This window comes from Gopherus evgoodei, chromosome 1 (genome assembly GCF_007399415.2).
Source record: "Gopherus evgoodei ecotype Sinaloan lineage chromosome 1, rGopEvg1_v1.p, whole genome shotgun sequence".
Taxonomy (NCBI): domain Eukaryota; kingdom Metazoa; phylum Chordata; order Testudines; family Testudinidae; genus Gopherus; species Gopherus evgoodei.
This window is the reverse complement of record NC_044322.1, coordinates 369,540,183-369,557,977: the sequence shown is the minus strand read 5'-3', so window position 1 is coordinate 369,557,977 and position 17,795 is coordinate 369,540,183. Positions and strand designations below refer to the sequence as shown.

The following is a 17,795-nucleotide window of genomic DNA, read 5'->3' as shown; positions in this document are numbered from 1 at the left end:
GCTGGAATATGAAAGGGAACTGAAATGGAAGGAGCTCAAGTTAAAGAGGCAAGAGTTGGAGGAGAAGATGAAACAGTGTAAACATGAGGAGAACCAGCGTAAACATGAGCGGGAGGAGAAGGAGAAACAGCGTAAACATGAGCTGGAGCTGGCCCGGCTGGCGAGCAGTGGGGCCCGGCTGCGGTGAGTGAGGGGGGGCCCAAGCCTACAAAGAGCTTTGATAAGCACTTGCTGCCCCGGCGTAAGGAGGGGGAGGACATAGATACCTTCCTGACGGCCTTTGAGAATGCCTGCGAGCTGCACAGGGTTGACCCTGCAGACAGGATCGCAGTTCTCACCCCCTTACTGGACTCCACAGCCGTGGAGGTGTACGGCCAACTGAAAGGGGCGGAGGCAGGGGACTACGAACTGTTCAAACAGGCCCTGCTCCGCGAGTTTGGGCTGACTCCTGAGATGTACCGGAAAAAGTTCCGGAGCCAGCGTAAAACCCGTGAGGTCACATACCTACAACTGGTCATCCGGGCGCAGGGGTATGCCCGCAAGTGGACAGCTGGGGCCCAAACTAAAGAGGACCTGCTTGACCTATTCATACTGGAGCACCTGTACGAGCAGTGCCCGTCCGACCTGAGGCTGTGGTTGATGGACCAGAAGCCGGAGAACCCGCAGCATGCAGGCCAGCTGGCCGACCAATCTGTGGACAGTCGGGCAGGGGATGGAAGGGAGGAGTCTTGAAGGAGCAAGCCTGCCTCAACGCAGAGAGAGAGTCATCATGGGACCTCCCAGCGGGGGCCTATGGAGAACGCCCCCAAAAGGGGAACATCCAGCGGCAGGTCTCTCCGACCCACTCAAGGGGACCCACGAGACATGGGCTGCTATCGCTGTGGCCAACGAGGCCACATACGGACCCAGTGTCCCAAATTCAGGGACAGACCAAGCAGACCCAACCCACAGAGTGTGGACTGGGTAAAAACCCAATCGGAGGAGGGGCTACATTCCTAGGAAACGGGGGCTGGCAACATACCACCTGTGGATGCTCCAGGCTCCGGGTTTTTGGTTTACCGGGTGTGCGCGATGCTGCCCCTCCGGAAAGAGTGCATTGTTTCCCTGGAGGTAGATGGGAGGAAGGTCACTGGGTACTGGGACACGGGCGCAGAGGTGACGCTGGCCCGGCCCGAGGTGGTGGCCTCAGATCGGATGGTGCCCGACACCTACCTGACTCTGATGGGCGTGGGCGGGACGCCATTCAAGGTGCCCATGGCAAGGGTACACCTGAAGTGGGGGGCCAAGGAGGGCCCCAAGGATGTGGGAGTACACCAATATTTGCCCACGGACGTGTTAATGAGAGGGGACCTCGAGGATTGGCCTAGTAACACCCAGAGTGCCCTGGTCGTGACTCGTAGTCAGAGTCGGCAAAGGGCACTGCACCCCGACAGCGGGGAAGGTACTCGACCCGAGGTGCAGGACCCTAACCCAGGGAGCGGGGAACGCCCAGGGGCACGGTTCAGAGAGGCTGCGGCCTCAGACTCAGCCAGCAAGAGAGAGCCGGTCCCCATCCCTGTCCCAGCTGCTGAGTTCCAGGCTGAGTTGCAGAAAGATCCATCCTTGCAGAAGCCCAGGGACCGGGCTGACCTTAGTGCGGTACAGACCATGAGGAGAGCTTGCAAGGAGAGGTTCCTGTGGGAGAAGGGGTTCCTGTACCGAGAATGGGCTCCCCTAGGGGAAGTAGAGTCATGGGGGATCAGGAGGCAGCTGGTGGTCCCCCAGAAGTTTTGCCACAAGCTGCTGTACCTGGCCGATGACATCCCTCTCGCAGGGCACCAGGGAATCCGGCACACAAGGCAGAGGCTGCTAGAGAACTTTTACTGGTCTGGGGTCTTTACCCATGTCCGAGAGTACTGCCAATCCTGTGACCCCTGCAAGAGGGTGGGAAAGGCCCGGGACAAGGGGAAAGCGGCTTTGAGGCCTTTACCCATCATAGAAGAACCTTTCCAGAAGGTGGTCATGGACATAGTGGGACCCCTCAGCAAGACGACCCGGTCAGGGAAGAAATACATCCTGGTGGTGGTGGATTTTGCCACTCGCTACCCCGAGGCGGTGGCCTTGTCCTCTATCGAAGCAGACACAGTGGCAGATGCGCTGCTGACAATTTTCAGCCGGGTGGGGTTCCCCAAGGAGGTCTTAACGGACCAGGGGTCCAACTTCATGTCGGCCCTGCTCCGGTCCTTATGGCAGAAATGTGGGGTCCAGCACAACTGCGCCTCAGCGTATCACCCCCAGTCCAACGGGCTGGTGGAAAGGTTCAACGGGACGCTGAAGATGATGCTAAAAACATTTATGAACCAGCACCCGCAGGATTGGAACAGGTACTTACCTCACTTGCTGTTCGCGTACAGGGAGGTATCCCAGGAATCTACCGGGTTTTCACCTTTCGAACTGTTGTATGGAAGGCGGGTAAGAGGGCCCCTAGACCTGATGAGGGACGAATGGGAGGGGAAGGCCTCTCCCGAGGGAGAGTCAGTGGTGGAGTGTGTCCTGACCTTCCGGGAAAGACTGGCCGAGCTCATGGGCCTGGCCAGGGAGAATCTGGCCCGAGCCCAGAGGAGGCAGAAGGTCTGGTATGACCGCACTGCACGGGCCCGTGCCTTTGCCACCAGGGATCAGGTGATGGTTCTCATCCCCGTGAGGAAAAACAAACTCCAGGCTGCCTGGGAAGGGCCCTTTAAGGTTATCAAGCAACTGAATGAGGTAAACTATGTGGTGAAGCTGTGAAACCGGGCACATCACCGTCGGGTGTACCATGTGAATATGATGAAACCATACTATGACAGGTGGAATGTGGTGTTGGCCGTGTGTGGACATTGGGAGGGGCAGGGAGATGACCCCTTAGTGGATCTATTCCCTGGGACAAAAGCTGGTTCCCCCCTGGAGGCGATGCCCCTCTCTGATCAGCTGACCCCGGGCCAGCACGCTGAGATCAGAGGGGTGCTGCATCTATACCGACAGCTGTTTTCCAACCAGCCTGGACGCACTAGTTTGACTGTCCACCGGGTGGAGACTGGGTCACATCCCCCTATAAGATGCTCCCCTTTTCGGGTCACTGGTAAAACTGCCCAGGATCTTGAAAGAGAGGTCAGGGACATGCTGGCTTTGGGGGTGATCCAGCCGTCTTCCAGCCCTTGGGCCTCGCCAGTGGTGCTGGTCCCCAAGAGGGATGGGTCAATCCGGTTCTGTGTGGACTATCGAAAGCTCAATGCCATCACCGTATCTGATGCCTACCCCATGCCCAGGCCTGACGAGCTCCTAGACAAGCTGGGAGGTGCTCGGTACCTCACCACTATGGATCTTACAAAGGGCTACTGGCAAGTGCCGCTGGACGCAGATGCCAGGCTGAAATCGGCATTTATCACCCCTCTGGGGCTCTATGAGTTTCTGACCCTGCCCTTCGGCCTCAAGGGAGCGCCGGCCACCTTCCAGCGCCTGGTGGATCAGCTACTGAGGGGGATGGAGAGTTTTGCCGTGGCGTATATTGACGACATCTGCGTCTTCAGCCAGACCTGGGAGGACCACATGTCCCAGGTTAAACAAGTTCTGGACCGACTCCGAAAGGCTGGGTTAACAGTAAAGGCTGAGAAGTGCAAGGTGGGGATGGCTGAAGTATCTTACCTGGGCCATCGGGTGGGGAGCGGCTGCCTAAAGCCGGAACCAGCCAAGGTGGAGGTGATCAGAAACTGGCCTGCTCCCCAAACCAAAAAGCAGGTCCAGGCCTTTTTTGGGATGGCGGGGTACTATCGAAGGTTCGTGCCCCACTTTAGTGCCATAGCCGGCCCCATCACTGAACTGTGCAAAAAGGGGAAGCCAGACAAGGTAGTCTGGACCGAGCAGTGCCAGGAGGCTCTCCAGGCGCTGATGGAGGCAATGGTTAGCAGCCCAGTTTTGGCAAACCCAGATTTTGACAACCCCTTTATGGTGTTCACCGACTCCTCAGACACGGGACTGGAGGCGGTGTTAATGCAAGAGGATGAAAAGGGGGAGAGACACCCCATCATGTACCTGAGTAAGAAGCTGCTACCCCGGGAACAAAGCTACGTGGCCATCAAGAAGGAATGCCTGGTCATGGTGTGGGCCCTTAAGAAATTAGAGCCATATCTCTTTGGGCGACACTTCACCGTGTACACCGACCACTGTCCCCTGACCTGGCTGCGCCAGATGAAAGGAGCCAACGCCAAGCTCCTGAGGTGGAGCCTGCTCCTGCAGGACTATGACATGGACGTGGTCCATGTGAAGGGAAGTGCCAACCTGACAGCGGACGCGTTGTCCTGGAGAAGGGGCCCTGAACTTCCCCAGGTCTCCATTCCCACTCTGTAGAATGGGGATTATATTCATAGAATCATAGCATAGGTTAGAAGGGATCTCAGGAGGTCATCTAGTCCAATCCCCTGCTCAAAGCAGGGCCAATACCAACTAAATCATCCCAGCCAGGGCTTTGTCAAGCTGGGCCTCAAAAACCTCTAAGGAAGGAGATTCCACCACCTCCCTAAGGAACCCATTCCAGTGCTTAACCACCCTCCTAGTGAAATAGTGTTTCCCAATATCCAACCTAGACCTCCCCCACTGCAACTTGAGACCATTACTCCTTGTTCTGTCATCTGCCACCACTGACAACAGTTTAGCTCCATCTTCTTTGGAACCCCCCTTCAGGTAGTTGAAGACTACTATCAAATCCCCCCCTCACTCTTCTCTTCTACAGACTAAATAACCCCAGTTCCCTCAGCCTCTCCTCACTAGTCATGTGCCCCAGACCCGTAATCATTTTTGTTGCCCTTCCCTAGACTCTTTCCAATTTGTCCACATCCCTTCTGTAGTGTTGGGACCAAAACTGGACACAGTACTCCAGGTGTGGCTTCACCAGTGTCGAACAGAGGGGAATAATCACTTCCCTCGATCTACTGGCAATGCTTCTACTAATACAGCCCAATATGTGTTGTCATTCTTGGCAACAAGGGCACACTGCTGACTCATATCCAACTTCTCATCCACTGTAGCCCCTAGATCTTTTTATGCAGAACTGCTTCCTAGCCATTCGGTCCCCAACCTTTAGCAGTGCATGGGATTCTTCCTTTCTAAGTGCAGGACTCTGTACTTGTCCATTTTGAACCTCATTAGATTTCTTTTGGCCCAAATCCTCCAATTTGTCTAGCTCACTCTGGACCCTACCCCTACCCTCCAGCGTAGCTAACTCTCCCCCCAGCTTAGTGTCATCTGCGAACTTGCTGAAGGTGCAATCAATCCCATCATCCAGATCATTAATGAAGATGTTGAACAAAACCGGCCGCAGGACCAACCCCTGGGGCATGCTGCTTGATACCAGCTGCCAGATAGACATTGAGCCGTTGATCACTACCTGTTGAGCCTGACAATCTAGCTAGATTTCTATCCACCTGATAGTCCATTCATCCAATCCATACTTTTTTAACTTGTTGCCAAGAATACTGTGGGAGACCATATCAAAAGCTTTGCTAAAGTCAAGGTATATCACATCCACCGCTTTCCCCGTAGCCACAGAGCCAGTTATCTCATCATAGAAGACAATCAGGTTGGTCAGGCATGACTTGCCCTTGGTGAAACCATGTTGACTGTTCCTGATCACCTTCCTCTCTTCCAAGTGCTTCAAAATGGATTCCTTGAGGACCTGCTCCATGCTTTTGCCAGGAACTGAAGTGAGGCTGACTGGTCTGTAGTTCTCCGGGTTCTCTTTCTTCCCTTTTTTAAATATGGGCACTACATTAGCCTTTTTCCAATCATCTGGCAGTGTTGTGAAGATAAAACACATTAAAAATTGTAAAGTTCTTTGAGATATACTGATGAAAACACTATAGATGAGCTAGGTATTATTGTTGTTATCATCAGAGCCTTTATGACTGTATTTACAAGGTCTTTGTTACTTGCTAAGTCCAATTATTTTTTGTGTTAAAATCTAGATAAATCTTAAAAAGTAGTTCAGTAACTGAATGTTTTAAAAATATTCAGCATTCATTTCACCTACCTTGTATTTATGTTCCAATTTTCTTTTTCCTGTTTCTTTGCCCCCATTTTCCCTCCCTTTGTTATTGGTAAGAATCTCTTCTTATTACTCTTTTAGCCTTTGGCAGGATTGACTCATTCTGCTTTATTGCTGTCCTTATCTCCCCCCTGCAATATATCAAAGTTAACCATAGATTTGAAACTGATTAAGCTTTCCATGGTCAGTGACCATTTTTATACCTGAGAAGCACAACTCAGAGAGTACATCAGAGAGTTGCAGTTTTTATCTAATACAATTGCCCACTTTTAGCCCATTACATTTCCAACATTCTTAGTGCCAGGGCATGTTCAGTCCATCTCTTTCCTTTAACTGTTGTGTTTAAGGTCCAAGGTTACTAGCTTGAAGTTTCCACCAAAGTCATTGCATCATGACCATGGATCTTACAAATCTGTTTGCCATGGAAAAGTGTGGAATTTGCATTTTTACAGAAAATCTTTAGGTTTTACATTTTGTGAAAAAATAAAAATATATACAGCAGAACCCTGTTTATCTGATCCTCCATTATCCAGCTCTCTATGTTAACCGAACCACCAGCCCCTTGGGGATGACAGTGGCAGAGGCTGGGCTGTGAGCCCCAGGCGGCTGGTGGTTTGATTAATATGGAGAGCCAGGTAATGGAGGCTCGGATAAACGGGGTTCTGCTGTATATCAATAAAACATTGTGTTCAACTGATACTTATATATATTGTGGCTAGGGAAACTAAAGTTGAGCGTTTCATTGTAATCATGGAAAAACATGGATTTTAATTTTTTTTATTAGAGAATTTTGTTTTTTTTGTCTCAGAAAACTAGGATCCCTGATCGTGACCTAGCCCCTTCATACTCTATAGCTAGTTTTACTTGCATTCTTCGGCAGGCTCTTTGGTTCCACAGCAGTCCAGAGCAACAGACTGGAAATTGTGTGGCAGCTTCAGAACAAATTAAAAATGGAATTTCTTTGGTAAGTGGTTGTAGATGTGTATTCCACTCAGGTGTTTGTGTCAGATGCACTGAGAGCTGGAGACTTTCTTCCTGCAGCAGTATCCTCTGGGGCAGTGCACACATCCTGCGCCTCCTTGTGGCCTCTTCAGAGGCTATATAAGGGGAGCAATGCCCCACTCCTACTTAGGCCTTGTCTACACTACAAAGTTGCAGTGCTGGTGAGGGGGTTACAGCGCTGCAACTTAGGATGTGTACACACCTGCAGGGCATTACCAGCGCTGCAACTCCCTGTTTGCAGCGCTGGCCGTACACCCGGTCGTGCCTCGGGTGTAGAGGATCCAGCGCTGGATCACCAGCGCTGGTCATCAGGTGTAGACACCAGCGTTTTTGTTGACCTCCGTGGAATAAGCAGGTATCCCAGCATACCTGAGGAAGCCTCTCTGGTAATTAAGCAAACTCCACTGCCCTCCAAGCAGGTCTCCTTCCCCGCGGTGTGCTCTGGCGTTCCCCGACCCCCCCTCCAAGCAAGTCTCCTTCCCAGCGGTGTGCTCTGGTGTTCCCCGACCCCCCCTTCAAGCAGGTCTCCTTCCCCGCGGTTTGCTCTGGTGTTCTCCGACCCCCCCTCCAAGCAGGTCTCCTTCCCCACGGTGTGCTCTGGCGTTCCCCGACCCACCCTCCAAGCAGGTCTCCTTCCCCGCGGTGTGCTCTGGCGTTCCCCGACCCCCCCTCCAAGAGGTCTCCTTCCCCGCGGTGTGCTCTGGCGTTCTCCGACCCCCCCTCCAAGCAGGTATCCAGCCCCGCGGTGTGCTCTGGCGTTCTCCGACCCCCCCTCCAAGCAGGTCTCCTTCCCCGCGGTGTGCTCTGTCGTTCCCCGACCCCCCCTCCAAGCAGGTCTCCTTCCCCGCGGTGTGCTCTGGCATTCCCCGACCCCCCCTCCAAGCAGGTCTCCTTCCCCGCGGTGTTCTCTGGCGTTCTCCGACCCCCCCTCCAAGCAGGTATCCAGCCCCGCGGTGTGCTCTGGCGTTCCCCGACCCCCACTCCAAGCAGGTCTCCTTCCCCGCGGTGTGCAACAGCGCTGCAGCGTGGCCACATCTAACACCACTTGCAGCGCTGGTTGCTGTAAGTGTGGCCACTCTGCAGCGCTGGCCCTATACAGCTGTACTAATACAGCTGTAACAACCAGCGCTGCAAAATTGTAGATGTAGACATACCCTTAGTTCTTTCTTACTGCCAGTGGCCTAAGTCTGATCTCCTCATGTGGTTCTGTCTTCACAGTTTGTTTTCTGTGTCACAGCTACTTCATGAATTTTTGTAGTGTAGGTAGTTAGTAGAAGTTAGTACCAGTAATGTAGTGTGGATTAGTTGGTTTTAGTAGGCTATGCAGTGTTTTTAGCTAATTCTTGTTTGAACCCTGATGTACTTTTGGACCTCACAACATCTCCTGGCAATGAGTTCCACAGGTTAGCTGTGTGTTGTGTGAAAAAGTACTTTCTTATGTTTGTGTTAAATTTAATGCCCGTTAATTTTATTTGGTGACCCCTGGTTCTTGTGTTAGGTGAAGGAGTAAATAATACTCCCTTATTCACTTTTTCAACAGCATTCACGGTTTTATAGACCTCTATCATATCCTCCCGTTAGTCATCTCTTTTCTAAGCTGACTGGTCACAGTCTTTTTAATCTCTCCTCATATGTCAGCCATTCCATACCCCTAGTAATTTTCTTTGCCCTTCTCTGTACCTTCACCAATTCTATCTTTTTTTTTTGAGATGGGGTGACCAGAACTGCATGCATTAGTCAAGATGTGGGCGTACCACGGATTTATATAGTGGCATTATGATATTTACTATCTTATTATCTATCCATTTCCTAGTGGTTCGTAACATTGTTAGCTTTTTTGACTGCTGCTGTATGTTGAATAGATGTTTTCAGAGAACTATCTATGATGACTCTAAAATCTCTTTCTTGAGTGCTAGTTTAGACCCCATCATTTTGTCTGTATGGTTGTAATTATGTTTTCCTGTGTGCATTATTTTGCAGTTACCAACATTGAATTTCATCTGCCATTTTCTTGCCCAGTCGCCCAGTTTTGAGAAATCCCCTTGTAACTCTTTGTAGTCTGCTTTGGACTTACCTATCTTGAGTAATTTTGTATCATCTGCAAACTTGCCACCTGTTTACCCTTTTTTCCAAATCCTTTATGAATATGTTAAACAGCACTGATTCCAGTGTAGATCATTGGGGGACCTCATTATTTACCCCTCTCCATTGTGTAAACTACCATTTATTCCTACTCTTTATTTTCTGTCTTTTAACCACATACTGATCCATGAGAGGATTTGCCCTCTTATCTCGTGACTGCCTACTTTGCTTAAGAGTGTTTGGTGAGGGATCTTGTCAAAGACTTTCTGAAAGTCCTAGTACACGATATCGACTGGATCGCCCGTGTCCATCTGTTTGTTGAACCCCTCAAAGAATTTGAATAGATTGGTGAGGGATGATTTACCTTTACAAAAGCTGTGCTGACTCTTTCCCATCAAATTGTGTTACATAACATAAGAACATAAGAACGGCCATACTGGGTCAGACCAAAAGTCCACCTAGCCCAGTATCCTGTCTACCAACAGTGGCCAATGACAAGTGCCCCAGAGGGAGTGAACCTAACAGGTAATGATCAAGTGATCACTCTCCTGCCATCCATCTCCACCCTCTGACAAACAGAGTCTAGAGACACCATTCCTTACCCATCCTGGCTAATAGCCATTAATGGACTTAACCTCCATGAATTTATCCAGTTCTCTTTTAAACCCTGTTATAGTCCTGGCCTTCACAACCTACTCAGGCAAGGCGTTCCACAAGTGGACTGTGCGCTGTGTGAAGAAGAACTTTCTTTTATTTGTTTTAAACCTGCTGCCCATTAATTTCATTTGGTGACCCCTCGTTCTTGTATTACAGGAATAAGTAAATAACCTTTCCTTATCTACTTTCTCCACATCACTCATGATTTTATATACCTCTATCATATCCCGCCTTAGTCTCCTCTTTTCCAAGCTGAAAAGTCCTAGCCTCTTTAATCTCTCCTCATAAGAGATGTTAATCTACGTGTCTGATAATTCTGTTCTTTATTATAGTTTCAACCACTTTGCCTGGTACTGAAGTTAGGCTTACTGGTCTGTAATTGCCAGAATCGCCTCTGGAGCCTTTTTAAAAAACCTGCATTACATTAGCTATCGTCCAGTCATCTGGTAGAAGAGACTTGTTTAACAATAGATCACATATCATATATCACAATTAGTTGTTCTGCACACCTCCCCCATTGACACCTGAATCTGGGACAGTTCCTCAGATTTGTTACCTAAAAAGAATGGCTCAGGTGTGGGATCTTCCTCAGATCCTCTGTAGTGAAGACTGATGCAAAGAATTCATTTAGTTTTTGCACAATGGCCTTGTTTTCCTTGAGTGCACCTTTAGCACCTCGATCGTCCAGTGGCCATATTGATTGTTTGCAGGCTTCCTGCTTCTGATATACTTCAGATAAATTTCCTGTTAGATTTTGTGTCTTTTGCTGGTTGCTCTTCATTCTTTTTTGTCCTTTCTATTTTCCTTTGTAGGATTTCACTTCCAATTTTTAAAGGATGCCTTTTTGCCTCCAACTTCCATTTTTATTCTGTTGCTTTAGGCATGGTTTCATTTTTTCAGTCCTCTTACTATTCTTTTTATTTGGGTTATGGCACTCCTGGAACCCCGTATTCACTACTGGCATATAAGTATGATATGTTTCATACAAAGCATGCTGTGTAAGATATTATATGAAAAGTCATGATCTGCTGAAAGCAATTGTTCTGTCCAAATGTGTATATCATTAGTGTGTATCAAGTTATGAGATTTTGCTGTGTGGTTGTTACTGAAATATGTTGTAAGTTTGCATACAAAGAAAGCAAACCACTCAAAGGAGGGTACTCAGGACAGAGTGTACTCAGTGACTATTAACAAGCAGGAGAATGGTAATCAGGGGATTTACAATTCAAGGACAGTTATGGAAGCACCCACACTGGGGGGATTGCTCAACTGGGCAACTCGGAGAAGCCCTCCAGGACCTGCCAAGACAAGTGTCTTCTAGGCACAGGGATTATGAATATAGAAAAGAGAACAGTGGCCGCATGGCTTGGCCTGACTCCCTCCACAACTCAACACCTGGAAACATGTCTGGAAGGGGGAAGGTGGTCCAGGGTTGGAGGAGAATTCCAGCCTGTGTACTGAAGATCTGTAACCTTCTTGTACTATCCGGGTGAGGCACTGCTCGATTCAAATTCTGTTTAGTTTACAGAGCTTAGATTGTGCACGTACTTTTATTTTCTTTGGTAATCATCTCTATCCTTTTATGCCTAAATCTATCTTTCTGTAGTTAATAAACCTGTTTAATAGTTTACCTAAAACTGTGTTTTGGTTGAAGTGCTTGAGAAATCCGCTCAGGAACAAGAGCTGGTGCATTTCCTCTTCATGTTGAGGGAGGGGTGATGGGGTTATAAAAGTATGCTGGTCAGGCTTCTGGCCAGGGAAGGCTGGTACAGCCCCGGGACCAAAGATGGGGAGCTGGGGGAGTTGGCTGGAGCCTCTCTATTGTTAGTTCAAGAGTGGCTGGGAGAAGCATTCATGTAACTCAGCTGGCTGTGGATGTCTATGTGAATGCAGGACCTATCAGAGGTTTGCAGCTTGTCACGGCATTGCTTGGTGAGAGGAAGCACAGGTTGGAGGAAGAGAGGGCTTAGCAGTACCCCAGTTCCAGGCTGCACACCAGGAAGGCCTCTCACAGTTAGTTTGCGCCTTGTGTTATTAAATCATCTCCATGTAGTCTGCAGGCATTTCACTCTTGTGACTGTTCTTTTTAATTTCCATTTAACAAGCCTCTTCATTTGTGTAGTTCCCCTTTATGAAGATAAAAGCCGCTGTGGTGAGTTTCTTTGGTATTTTCTCCCCTCCAAGGATGTTAAATGCAGGGCTGGTGCAACCATTTAGGTGACCTAGGCGGTCGCCTAGGGCGCTGGCATTTGGGGGGCGCCATTTTCTTCGGCAGCGACTGCGGCGGCCAGCTCTTCGGCCACCCCGGTCGCCTCTGGCATTTAGGCAGAGGGAGCTGGGGCAGGGGAGCGCAGGGAGGGCCGCCTGCAGCCTGTAAGGTGTGCGGGGGCGGCATGCAGGGGAACTCCCCACCCCAGCTCACCCCTTCCCCGCCTCCTCCCCAAGCACGCTGTGGCTGCTTCACTTCTCCCGCCTCCCAGGCTTGCGGCGCCAATCAGCTTAGGCGCCGCAAGCCTGCAAGGCAGAAGAAGTGAAGCAGCGATGGCGTGCTCATGCTCGTGTGCGGAGCAGGGGTGAGCTGGGGCGGGGGGGGTGCCTCATGGCAGAGGGTATGGGGTGGGCAGCTGCCGTAAAGGGGTCTCCTCAGGGTGGAGGGGGGGAGCTGCCACAAGGGGTGGGGACGCCTCAAGGCGGGAGTTCGAGGGGTGGGGAGAGCGCAAGGTGGAAGTTTCGCCTAGGGCTCGAAGCATCCTTGCACTGGCCCTGGTTAAATGTAGTTATGTTATGTTCTCTATTACTGATCACTTCAGCTATATTCATCTCTTGGACCAGATCCTGTGCACCATGTAGACCTAAATCAAGAACTGCCTCTCCCCTTGTGGGTTCCAGGACTAGCTGCTTCAAGAAGCAGTCATAAATGGTGTCTAGAAATGTTATGTAGAGCTCTGCCTCCTTTTTCAAGGCCTCTCTTTCCAATGGTTAAAGACCTTTCTGGGTTCCTTCATTGTCCCTAATTGAACTTGCAGTCTACAACCTTGCAAAATCATTTGTCTCTGTTTATATTTGTGAGATCTCTCCACTTCTGGATGTCCAGTAGAGCCTCTGCACCCTTCCACAGGGATATTTATGCTGAATAATGGAGAAAACTTCCTGACAGTGAATTGTGTGGTATTAGGCCATGGAATACTCTCCTGGACATCCCATTACTTGAAACATTTATTTGCAGACAGAATAAAACCCTGTAGATTAGATTGCAGAGAATTATTTTGCCCTGGCATCACAGGAGATAGAGAAGATAGGACCTAATGGATCTTTTCCTCCCTAATTTCTGCAGATTATCTATTTCTACTTACTCACTGCCATGGAAAAGGTTATAGATTTCCTGTTCTAAGCTTGTTCCATGGCCTCATCACTGTTGTTCTTGGATGTGATTATGGAATTACAGAAATGCTGGGTTGCCATCCCCTAATCATTCTCTCTTTCTCTCCATAGAAATGTATGCGGCTAAATCCTGATGTTCCTATCTGGGTCTCCAAACAGCGCATTCTCTGTACCTTGAACCACAGCCTGAAGGATGTTCTGAACTATGGGCTTTTCCAGCCAGCCTTCAATGGCAGGGCTGGAAAGTTCCTGGACGAGGAGCGACTGCTGAGGGAATACCCTCTGAATCCAGACACTCCTGTCCCGTACCTGGAGGTATCTATCTATCTGCTTTTTTTATCTGGCTTCTTTGGTCTCTATCATGGTAGTGTCTGAGTGCCTCAGAAGTACTAAAAAAGAGTAAGAAAAATCTCTTTTTTTTTTTGCCAGTGGGAGTGAAAACATGAATATACCATAACAATTTGGGTGTGTGGGTGGGTGAGTGTGTTTGCTTCTGTGAAGAAGTTTGGAGGGCAAGCTGAGTCACAGAAACGAGCTTGACATTTAGTTCTCAGTGTGCCGAGCCTTCTGGTCATTGTTTGTCTTTGCTGGCAATGGGCTCCACAGAGTTGATCCTGCTCATTTAAAAGTTCTGTCCCTTTTGATCAATTGCTTCAAGTGGAGCATAACTGTTGTGGAAAGCCAAAGGTGGGAGAAGGAGTGTGTCAGATAACTAGGGACTGTCTCACAGAGAACTGGGAATATCAGAACAGAGACCTTGAATTTGACGTTGTATTCAAAAGGTGTCCATTGCAGAGACATCTTTGTAACACTCTCCTTTCCTGCACCTCAGTTTAACTCTTTGCTGAAACACAGATCAGAGTTCTGTCACTTCAGGACTTTTCAGAAAGCATTACACAGTTAACCCTTATGGACTGTTACATAAGTAATCCTGAACATAGGTTTTAATAACAGTTTCCTGTCAGCTGCAGTCAGAAAGGGCAGTGCTACTTCTTAGTAAACACTTCATACACAGAAAAACATTTTGATCTGTATTTGGAATGCTTAATAGCATTTACCTGAAAGCTATTATTTAGTAAATCCACCAGTCTTCCTTAGACAGACTTTCACCACTTAGCTGCTGTTAAATATATTTCAATATAAGGTTTCAAAATAACTTGCATAATTTAGCACACATGCATAATCACATCCCCTCTGATCTTCTTTCAGAGATAATTTCTCAGTTTCTGTCATATGGCCATAATATGCAGTGTGTGGCACTTGAATTCTTCAGACCTTGGGCAGAATAGCAGCTTCTGAGTTATTCTCCAAACACTTCAAAGCCTTGTCAGTAAACAAAAGCCTGGGATTCCAACAGGGAGCAGCATTCCAGCCCTTGGGTTAATAGCTGACTTGTTCTACTCAGTTTCTGGTGAGATCAGGAATCTGTAGGCTGTAGCCAAAGTTATACAGGTATTGGGATCAGCATATAGAATATCCATTTCCTGGCTTTCCCCATAAGCTCAGCTGAGTCAGATAAAGATTTACAACCCCTCATGTTGCTGAGTCTGCCCCTGTTCTTTCTTTATCTAAGACAATATCCTAATTTCTTCTTCCAGTGTCTGTCTGCGGATCTCACTCGTGGTGCGCATGCGCTGCTTGCCCAGGATTATGGAATGTATTCACTAGCAATGTCCACGAGGGGTCGTGCATGCACCTGGCACACCCTCATCCTTCCCTCCCAATGGCAGAAAGGGCAGAGCGACTCCAGCTCCCACTCTGACCACCCCTTGGCAGAAACTCAGAACAACCTCCGTCTCCCATAAGAGTTAGTTTACTGTAGTTTCTGTAGTTATTAGTTTGTTTCATAGTGTTTCATTTTGAGCCTGCTGTCAAAAAAAAAAAAAAAAAGGAAGTATTTTCTGTAGATATAATTTAGTAGTTAGGATACCTGGTGTCTGAACCCATTTCTCCACACTTCAAGACCTGTCCTTCATGTTGGAGGGGTAATTCCCCTTAATGACTGACATATTGCTTAGGAGAGAGTCATATTCCTTCTAAGTGTGCAATTTCTAACTGATTCAAAAAATACACACAAAAGGCTAGGGAATCTTGGCTAAAACTTTACCACCTGGAATAATCTGTGGGCATGATCAGACTCAGAAGTGGTTCAGAAGGAAGAAGTTAAGAGATTAGATACTTCCCTAGAAACACATGCAGCTAGTGTTCAGCCACTATTATCGCTCCTGGATTGAAGGAGTCAAAGAGAGCTCCCTCCTCCTCCATGAGCTTGTAAATGGCACCATAGACACTGTTGCAACAGTCCATGATCTGTGCTAGCCACAGGAGAAAGGAGATCACCTCTAATTTTGCCTCTTGTTTTGCCACTGTTTTCCTTCTCTGAGTACCAAGCAAAAGGAAACCACAGAGCCATAGATCTATGGACATGGCTAAGTCGGCACAATGCATTTGGCCCTGCAAAAGTAATTGGACTCGGCACAGGAACAAGACTGAGCTAAGAAGGCACCCACTGGTCTGTTCACAGTACCTATGACTTTGGTCCCTCCAGCTAAATCTGCAGCACTGAGAGCTCTTTTGACACAACTCTTTGAATGCCAACACGCTCACTGTGAGCTCGTTTGAGGTAGATTCATTTAGCACGGGCTCAGTCAGTGCCGACACACTCACCAGTCACTGGCTCATTCAACACTGTGCCAGATTTCTGTGGTCTTCAGACCTCCTGTACCAGCAAGACCTATAGAAATATCATTACTACCTAGGCAATGTCACGAGTTACTCTGGAACTGAAATCTCCTCTGGTAGATGTCACCTTTTAATTACTGTCTTTGAACCCTTTTCGGTACCAGGGGTTTTTTTTGTTTGTTTGTTTGGGTTTTTTTGCTCTGTCAGTTTACAGAAAGATCCATGAGTTCACCTCAGGAGCCGGAATCCCCCGAGTATATCTCCTCTGGAAGTTTTCTTGTCCTCCTCTCTGTCTCCTATTTGAAGTAGAAACCCTTCCCCCATCCTGGGTCAATTCTCTGTGGGCCAGTCCAGGGATATAGAATAGCATAGGAAGTATTCTTGCTATTTTTCATACAGCGGTCATGTTCCTCAGCCTCTCCATACTTGTTGGATGCCTCTTTCTTGGCCTGGTATGGCTGCATGGATTCCAGACCTGGCTATTTAGCCATATTAGTTTCATTTTCAGGGACAATTTTCATTACTTTCTCCAAGGTCCAGAGACAAATCTCCTAAACCTGAGTTGCCAAAGTCTCTCACTCACCTGCAAGGGAAATCGTTCAAGAAGAGCTGCAGCAGATGGCTCTATATCATCTTCTTCATTCATCAGGAAGACCCATCCGCACGTCCTCTTTTTTCATCAACTCCTTCTGTCCCTGCTGCCATAGATGACTTTAATGCATTTCAGGAGTTGCTCAAGAGGGTGGCTGGAACCTTCTAGGTTCCTCTGGAGATGGCATGAGAAAAGGCATATAAACTATTTCCTGTTGTGCAGCCTACATATCAGAGTATGGCAGTATTGCAAATCCAGGAGGGAATTTTAGATCTGTGGGCTATTTGAGCTTCAATCTCTGCCACATCAGAACATGTGAATTTGAAACATGAAGTTCCAACAAAGGGTTTGGAATTTTTGTTTTTTTTCTTGATGTCATCCTTAGTAGTAACTGCAGCCAAGGAAAGATCCAAGCAGTCAGTGAAATATAGGCTGGAGTATAAAACCCCCCAAAATTGGGTCTTTGGGGGAGAAAAATCTACTCCTTTGCTAGCCTGCAGGTCAAGATAGACCATGATTACATCATGTTGGGCAGATAGGATTTATCTGCAGTGAGATTACACCAGAGAACCATAAAGAGGTGTTCAGCTCCATTTGGACAGAGGGTCGGTTAGTTACCAGGACTTTCTCACAAGCTGTTTTGATGCTGTAGACATGGGAGTGAGGTCAATGGTAACAATTGAGTGAGATCAATGGAGTGACAATGAGAAGAACTTCATGGTTCTTCGAGTGGTTCCAGATGTGCACTCCGCTCACGTGTGTGTTTGTCCAACATGGCAAATCTGGAGAGCTTTGCTTAGCAGTACCCATTGAGGTGGCGATTGTGCCCTCTGGCCCTTGTAGCCTTTCCCATGGCACTGCCCCGATCCCTGTCACTTCCCTCTCACCATCTGTGATCTGAGTCGGAGCTTTTCTTGGGGTTCTACTGCATGGTTACTGATGACAACAGTGAGATTGCCTGTGAGCTTTTGTAAATAGTTAATTAGTACCACTGTACTTATTTAGTTAGCTCAATAGTTAGTTACTGTTTACTGTATTACCTGGTGCTATGCCCTCACCAGGTTTTATGTGGGATGGGTCTTCTGAGAACTGGAATTCCCCAAGTGGACATGTTCTCCTCCAACAGGAACAAGAAATGTCACATTTTCTGTTCCTGAGGGAGAAAAAAGCCTGGTGTCTATAGCAAATGTTTTCATGATTCCCTGCTCAAATCACCAAGTCTGCGCTTTTCCGTCTGGCGTTTTTGTTCTCAGTGTGTTATAGAAAATGAGACAGGACAATGCTTGGTTCATCCCAGTAGCTACAGCCTGTCCTCACCAAGTCTGGTACTCGGACCTATTG

The 17,795-nt window shown here is 48.2% G+C and overlaps 1 protein-coding gene across 1 annotated transcript in view; it reads left to right on the top strand.

Moving 5' to 3' along the window:
• Positions 1 to 17,795, top strand: part of SHANK3 (SH3 and multiple ankyrin repeat domains 3) — a 727,758-nt gene that overhangs the window by 37,886 nt on the left and 672,077 nt on the right. The window contains exon 2 of the mRNA XM_030541199.1: positions 13,292 to 13,495. Coding sequence (XP_030397059.1) covers positions 13,292 to 13,495 — 204 coding nt within the window. The remainder of the gene's footprint in view (positions 1 to 13,291; positions 13,496 to 17,795) is intronic.